An 8635-nucleotide genomic window follows, 5' to 3' on the forward strand; every position below is an offset into this window, starting at 1 on the left:
AAATAAATTGATCATATTAAAAAAAATGGTTTGACGTCAACAAATTTTCAGTCAATTTAAACAAAACAAGGCTAATTGTTTTTGGCACTAGACCAACCAAACACCAAGTCAAAATCAAGGTAAACTCAACTGAAACAGAAAGATTGTATGAGAATAAATTCCTTGGAGTAGTAATTGATGCCAAATTATCCTGGAAGTCACATATAGATAAAAAAAAAAGAAAATTTAAAAACATAACAGAGATCTTATATAATACTAAGGATACTAAATAAGAAGTCTCTAGACACATTATATTGTTTATTATTATTACCATACCTGACTTATTGTGAGGAAATATGGGGAAAAGCCTATAAAACACTACCTCTTTTTAGGATACAAAAAAAGTAAAAGTAAATCAAAATTATTAATCGATCAAAATATAACAAAACAACAAATCCACTATTTATCAAATTAAACACAAATTTAAAATACCTCAAATTATGTAGTAAGTTACATCTAACAGCAGTAATTGACACGGTGGACCACAGTATTCTTCTGGCTTGGTTTAGAATCTAAACTTTAGATCCTATTTGACTGGCTGGAACTACTGTGTTCACCTAGTTTGCACTGAGTCCCGCTCTGCCCATTTGTCGTACCGTGTCCCACAAGGTTCTGTTTTGGGGCCCTTGCTGTTTTTGTTATACTTTGCTGCCACTCTGTTTCATCCTACAAAAACATGGAATTTCCTTCCACTGCTATGCAGATGACATTCATATCTATGTCCCGCTGAAAAAAAAAAACGCTTTCTCCTTGAGACCAGTTTTGTCCTGCCGAGAGGATATCAAAATCTGGATGTTACTTAACTTCCTGAATTTCAATCAAAAGAAGACAGGGGTTATGGTGTTCGGTCCCAGTGGCCCTTTCTTTCCCAAAAGCACTCACAAACATTAATCCATGCATTTGTTACATCAAGGCTAGATTAGATTACCGTATTTTCGCAGTCATAAGGCGCACTTAAAAGTCCCAAATCTTCCCCTAAACTAACACTCGCGACCATCAACCCTTTTACTCATTGGGCTGTTCGGAGTGCATGATAGCACACCCTGCTGGACAAAGTGTGAGTCATCTATGCTTCAAAGTGACCATGACTATACATTACGTGACTATGGTGTTTGGGTGATGGTGTGGGAGAAAGCTGGACAAAAGGGCAGCTGTCCACAATGTTGTAGTCTGTCTTATCATTTATGTTATTGCAAGCAAGAAACGTCCCAGGTTTAGACAACAGACAAAAAGCCCAAAGCATAACAGCACATCTCTCTAAACAGCCATGCAAATCTCTCTAAACAGCCATGTGATTGGCTGAGTCTGAGTGGCTCCCAGAAGGCATTGCTATATCATTTTGTGTTATTTTTATTTCTTTTTGGTATATTGATGGCATGAGAGATACATGTTTTGTGTTAATCTTATTTCTTTGTTTCATTGTTTGCTTGTATGCTGAGTTTTTTTTATTTATTTATTTATTTTTTGAAACCGTGACTCTAAGGAGTGTGGTGACCAGTGAAGTCCCTCCCCTGACGTAGTCTTGTAGACTATTGCCATGATACCTATTATTGGTTAGAGTCATTGTTAATGATAGTGATTGTCAATGGTGTCATGGCAACTGTCTTTGAAATGTGGCGATTGCTTATGGTATTGAGGCAAAGTGAATTGCCATGGGCTGAGTCAGCGCGAGCAGCCGAGCTATTGCTATGCTAAAAGCAGCTGAGCTAGCGCCTTGTTAGGCAGTGCGCCCAGTGTGTGCTTCAAATACAGAAATAGCACTCTCAACAGGTGTTGCGCCCTTTGATGCAGCACGTCCTATGACCGCGAAAATACGGTACTTTAATGCACTTTACTTTGGAGTCAGCCAGTCCTCGCTCAAGCGGCAACTGGTCAAAATGCTGCCGCTCGCCTTTTAACTGGCGCTTGGATGACAGATCACATAACCCCAATCTCAGACTCTCTTGCTTGGATGACAGATCACATAACCCCAATCTCAGACTCTCTTTACTGGCTCTCAGCGCACTTTAGAGTTTGCTTCAAGAGACTTCTGTTCGTCTTCAAAGCTTTAAATGGCCTAGACCAGCAGTCGGCAACCCGCGGCTCCGGAGCCTCTTTTATCCTTATAATGCGGCTCTGATTGGCATGGGAAAATAAATTACTACTAAAAATTTTTTTTTTGTATTTAATTGAAGTGTGTTTTATTTGTGTTAGTTTTTTATATTCTTTTAGTTCTAAATTTGAAGATTATTGTGATCTTGAAATATTAAAATATTAATTAAATTATTTGATATTATTTTTTCGTCGCTCAAAATAGACGTCACACTGCGGAAGCTGGTATACCCGCTGAAACGCCGTCTATTTTGAGCGACTTTCAACCAATTCAAAGCCAATGGAGAAATGTAAGAAAAGAAAAATATCTCAAGAAAATGGAACATTCAATGATGCCTGGGCAGATTCATTTGCATTTACCTCGGGCGAGAGTGGCCTACCAGTATACCTAATTTGTGGAAAAAAACTGGCTAACAATAAACGGTCAAATGTCGCAAGACATTTTAATAATACACACAGAGCCTTTGTGAAAAATATCCAGAGGGAGAAGAGAGGAAAAAAGCTGTTTCGGAACTGATGCAGAAGGCTGACCGGACGAAAAATCAATTCAAGAATTGGGTGAAGTCTGCAAATTCAACTACATATGCAAGCTTTGTGGCCGCTCAGGAAATAGGCAGGCATGGGAAACCGTTCACAGATGGAGAATATATGAAAGAATCATTCCTTAAGATTTCAGAACACTTATTTGCGGACTTTAAAAACAAAGACGAAATTGTGCAGAAAATCAGAGAGATGCCTCTCTCTGCGAAGACTGTCAAAGACAGAACCATAAAAATGGCAGAAAATATCACAAAACAGCAAATCAAAGACATCAATTCAGCAGCAGCGTACTCAATCGCCTGTGATGAGTCCAAAGACAAAACGGACATTGAACAAATAGCGCTGTTCTTCCGATATGTGAATTCTGCTGGACCACAGGAAGAAATGGTTGAGCTGATACCACTAAAATGCCAGACACGGGGGGAGGACATCTGTGAGGCTGTGCTTGATTGTTTACGAGCCAAAGAAATAAAAACAACCCACCTCGTGTCGGTGGCTACCGATGGGGCACCGAGTATGACTGGAGCGCACAGGGGCTTTGTGGCTTTGCTGCAGAAATCACTGGATAGAAAGCTGCTGACTTTTCATTGCATCCTGCACCAAGAGGCATTGTGCGCGCAAAGTTTTCCTCCAGAATGCACAGAGGTCATGAATGTTGTTATTCAGATTGTCAATAAAATAATGGCAAAAGGTTTAAATCACCGCCAGTTCCGTTCATTACTGGATGAGGTGGAGAGCGCATACTCTGATCTCCTGCTGCATAACAGAGTCCGGTGGCTGTCCAGAGGAGAGGTGCTGAAACGTTTTGCTGCATGTCTGGGAGAGGTGAAAACTTTCATGAGCAGCAAAGGGCTCACCTTTCCTGAGCTGGAACAGCCAGAGTGGCTGGAAAAACTCCACTTCATGGTGGACATGACAGCGAAACTAAACACGCTGAACACAACGCTTCAGGGGAGAGGAGGCACAGCGCTGCACATGCTGGAGGAGGTGTTGGCGTTTGAGCGCAAACTGACAGTTTTAGCCAGAGATTTACAGAGAGGCACACTGTCTCACTTCCCCTCTTTAAGGGAGTTCAAACAAGCTCACGGAGTGATCAATTCAGAGTATTTGCAGTCTGCAATCACCACAATGCAAGCGTCGTTTGGTAAACGATTCCGTGAGTTCAGAGAGGAAAAAACCACATTGTCCTTCCCCGTCACTCCCCTGACCATTGATCCATCCCTGCTCAATGTGACTTCATTTGCAGGTGTAAGTCAACCTGCTCTGGAGCTGGAGCTGGCTGACATAGCTGACAAAGACATTTGGGTGTCCAAATTCAAACGCTTGACAGAGGACCTTGAAGATGTTGCCCGTCAGAAGGCCACTCTTGCTCAGAATCACAAATGGAGTGATATTGAGAACCTCCCGAGACCGGACAAACTCATATTTGAAACATGGAATGCCATCCCCGACACCTACACGAACATGAAGAAATATGCCTTTGGAGTCCTGTCGATCTTCGGATCCACATATGTATGTGAGCAGCTATTCTCCACCATGAACTGCATTAAAAACAAACACCGCTTACGGCTCACAGATGACAGCTTACAGTCCTGCGTAAAGATGAAAGTGACTTCGTACAGCCCCGATTTGCAGAAGCTGTGCGCAGAGGTTCAGGAGCAGAAGTCCCATTAACCAAGTAAAATAAATATTTATGCAGATATTTTGCAAATATTTAATTTTCATTGTTTAGTGACACAGTGCTTTTTCCCCCAATTTATTTTATATATTCAGGTCAAGGCTCCGCTGCATACTTTGAAAGCCCAAGGCGATATAAGGATGACTGCTCACGGATTTTTCCCTTGTTTGCTGCATGCACAATTTAAATTCAGCTTTTTAATTTATTTGAAAGAGACATTCATTGTTATTATTTTTCAAGAATTCAAAATGTTCAAAATGTGTTCATTAAATGAATAAAATGTAATTTTCTCTGTAGCACGTGGATTTCATAAGAAACATGCTGCGGTAAAGTAGTAGAAGTTTTTTTTTTTCATTTTAGATGTGCTCCCAGTGTTTTCTTTTCCGTGGAAATCGGGTTCAAATGGCTCTTTCGGTGTCAAAGGTTGCCGACCGCTGGCCTAGACCCAGCGTAGCTCTCTGAGATCTTCCACTCCTACGCACCTGCCCGCTGCCTGAGGTCTGTGGACCAAATACTGCTGGAGCTACCAAGGACTAAGTGCAGCCTCAGGGGGTATCGTGCCATTTGTTGCCAGTCCTTCCCTATGGAATGAACTCCCATTGAATGTTTGGCAAGCCCCCTCTCCTTCCATTCTTAAAACCCGCTTGAAGACACATTTTTATTCTTTAGCCTTTGACTCAACAACATGAGACTATCACTGTTCTGCTGGTGTTCTAGTATCTATTGTACATGTGTTTATGTGTTTTAATTTGTGTTCTAAAGGCCTGCTAATTTACATGACGGCATATGGAAAGCGCTTTGTTACATCTCCTACTGTTGTGAAATGCGCTATATAAATAGAATTGTAATGTATTGTATAAATTGTCCATTTGTCACTTGATTTTTCCTTTCTTTGATTCTTGAGTGTGAACGTCAACGTGCTATCTTACAAGGAACTCCTGTGAGTATTTCCCAACCAAGAGGGAACCTCTGTCATTGCATACATTAAAAGTAGTTTTTTTTGTAATTTGCATAAAAAACACAACAAATCATAAATAGTGTTGGCAGAGTGGTACTACGCAGCAGTAGTATCGCGTCCAACTATTTTCAGGATCAGCAAAGCAGAATTTCTGTATTGACAGAGGAATAACTACACACAACCTGTCTCGTCTGACAGTGTGGAAGAAGTGAAGACTTTATTATGAGGCGACAAAGAATTAAAGGAACGTTACATCACAAGCATACATGTAACAAAGTGTTACATCATAAACATATACGTGACAAAGTAAGAACACATTTGAGAGCACATCTTTAACACCCCCACTTGCTCTCACATTGTTATTTTGACCATACTAAACATTGGGAAAAAGCTTGCGTTTGAACATACCTGTTAGTTCCCAAATATGAATTTGGCAAATGTATTCAACGTATTTTTTGTTGCTGGTTTTGTCAAAACATCTGCCACCATGTGTTCGGTTGGACAGTATTCCAAACTTATTTTCCCATCATTAACAGTTGACCTGTGTTTTGAAACAATTCTGATACTGCTTATGATCAATTACAGCATCAATAAGAATGACTAGTAGCGAGACTGATGCCCAATCGCCAGGCTACAATGGGTTAAGCTGTCTGTTATGTCCAATCAGACAAGCGTGAGCCCTTGAGTAGACACTGCTTACAATCAATTACAGTATCAAATAATATAATAGTCACAACTCATGATCAATTGCTATGACTTATTATTAACTTCAGGATCGCGGATCGTCGGCGACTTACATGGACAACAAACACTTCACTGCGTTAAACAAGCGGCACATTTTATTTAACCCACAGTATAAAGTGTACAAGCAAGCAAGCAAGCAACAATTGTATTTCAGCTCATAGATTACATGCAAGACATAAATCTCATTACCGTGTGCTGGAAGGACGGAGAGCCCCGGCGTCCTCAGTAATGCGAGCAAAAAATACGATGCTGGGCGTCCGCGCGTAAAACCCTCAGCCGACTCTACTTTCGTTTTGCCTTCGTCACATTCTTATAGCCAATATCGCACCCCAACCCCTCCCGTTCGAGTGCGCTTTGATGGTTCGCATGGCCCTTCGCACAACTTTGGCCTCTGCCAATCCTCACTCCCTTTTCGTTATCGACTGTACCTTTTCACATGAGTCAGACATTCCTGGTGCTTAGGCCCTGTACGAATTCTTTCCAATTATTCCCGTTCTCATAACACATAGATACAACCTGTGCAAATTCTCATAACACATAGATGCAGTCTGTGCAAATTCTCACAACACATTGACACAGCCTGCGCAAATTCTCATAACACATAAACACAGACATCTACTAACGCGTGCATATAGGTATAAAATGGTTATTATGCAGCATTTATGTGGTAAAACAACATTAATAAACCATATTTCACTTCAACCTGATAAAGTGGTACTTTATGTCAACATGTTTGCACCTTTGCCTTATTTTCCCATCATTAACAGTTGACCTGATAAAGTGGTAATTTATGTCAACATGTTTGCACCTTTGCCTTTTTACAGGGTTTTTCGCCAGTGCTATGGTGCCTTGATTATCCTCAAAGATAATTGGTTGCTCATATTGATATTTGTCAATATGGCCCAACAACTGTACTACAAACATTTTTGCATTGTGGCGGCTAGAGCCGTAAACTCTGCCTCACATGTGGAGAATGCAACGGTAGGTTGTTTCTTAGTCTTCTACGAAACAACAGGACCGTTTTTGTTCAAGCTAATACAGTAACCTGTTGTGCTTCGCCTATCACTTGTCTCAACTGCCCAATCAACATTACTGTATGCTTGGAATCCAAGTTTGTCGTCACATTTAGTGAAGCAAAGTTCCTTGCCAGTTGTACCCTTTTAAGTACCTTAAGACGTGTTTTACTGTAGACCATTGTTCTTCTGTTGACGTAGCTAAATATTGGGATAACTTAATCACAACAAAAGTCAAATCAGGTCTTGTGCACGTAGTTAAATAAATTAAGCTACCCACAGCCTCTCTATACTTCTTGACATCACACATCTCTTCTGTGTTCTCAGTATAGTCAAGTTTCTGTTCACATGGTGTCATTCTTGGTTTACAGTCATGCATGTTGAATCTTTCCATTAGTTTTTCAACATATTTTCCTTGTGTCATTTTTATACAGTTGTCATGTTGTTCAAAATCAATACCTAGGTAGTGCTTCAGCTTTCCTAAGTCTTTCATCTTGAATTTTGCTGTCATAATTTCTTTCACGTTCATCAATACTTTTTCATTGCTTGCTGCAATAATGAAGTCATCAACCCATATTATTATGATCACTTTGTCATCATTGTTCACTTTTGTATAAACACAATGGTCAGCTGGATTTTGCACAAATTAATTTTTGTCCAAATATTCATGCAGCATTTTGTTCCAATTTCTTCTGGATTGTTTTGACTTTTGTAACTTACACACCAATTTCTATCCAGTGCTTGATTTGACTTCATAGCCTTCTGGCTGTTCCATGTAAATTTCACAGTCAATTGGTCCATCTGATGTAGAATCAGGTTATCTTGTACTGCTATTTGCATAAGCACTCTAATGCTAGTCATGTTTGTGGTGGGTGAAAATGTCTCATCATAATCTACACCCATCTTTTGACTATATCCCTTTGCAACATAACGTGCTTTGTAATTATCACATCCTTCAGTATTGCTTTTCAGCGCATACACCCATCTACCCCCCACTGCTTTCTTACCTCTAGGTATGTTAGTCAGGGTAAATGTGTTGTCGTCTTTTAGCGATTGCATCTCATCATCCATTGCATCACTCCATTGCTTTGAGTTGGATGAGGTTATGGCTTCGCTATATGTTACAGGTATGTTACACATTAATCGGTAACAGTAGTCAACACTGGTGAAAATCTGATCATAAAATTCTTCACCACTTACATATTCATAAAAATATTTTGGTTTCTTTCTCTCTCTGGAGGGATATCGTCTTTGTTGCGTTTCATCAGTCTGTGTTTGGTCACACACTTCAGGTGACATTTCTTTTTGTTCTGTTTCATCGTTTTGTGACTGGCTCACTTCAGGTGTCATTTCTTTTTGTTCTGTTTTATCGTTTTGTGACTGGCTGTTCACATCAGGTGTCATTTTGGGTTTATGACCCTGAGTAACGTTTGGGCTCACGCTTATGGTTGGTACAGATTGGTTTGCCCTTGGTTTGTTCTGTACCAGATCGTCATCATCACTAGTGAAAGTTTGTTTCTTGCTCTGCTACAGCTTTTGCTATAAACTTCACTAATCTGTGTTTTTGCACTT

The 8635-nt window shown here is 40.2% G+C and overlaps 1 protein-coding gene across 1 annotated transcript; it reads left to right on the forward strand.

Annotated features, from left to right (window-relative positions):
- Nucleotides 1-2904: 2904 nt before the first annotated feature.
- LOC148316066 (general transcription factor II-I repeat domain-containing protein 2-like) lies at nt 2905-4344 on the forward strand. The gene has a single exon (XM_088287058.1). The coding sequence runs from the start codon at nt 2905-2907 to the stop codon at nt 4342-4344; it is 1440 nt and encodes a 479-aa protein (XP_088143184.1).
- Nucleotides 4345-8635: the final 4291 nt, after the last annotated feature.

This window comes from Idiotropiscis lumnitzeri, unplaced genomic scaffold (genome assembly GCF_059441095.1).
Source record: "Idiotropiscis lumnitzeri isolate Australia: NSW breed Sydney's pygmy pipehorse unplaced genomic scaffold, RoL_Ilum_1.0 HiC_scaffold_23, whole genome shotgun sequence".
In the NCBI taxonomy this organism is placed as follows: Eukaryota; Metazoa; Chordata; class Actinopteri; order Syngnathiformes; family Syngnathidae; genus Idiotropiscis; species Idiotropiscis lumnitzeri.

What these genes read in the sequence shown, in the direction of transcription:
- LOC148316066 (XM_088287058.1), top strand. Translation starts at nt 2,905, where the DNA reads ATGGCAGAAAATATCACAAAACAGCAAATCAAAGACATCAATTCAGCA.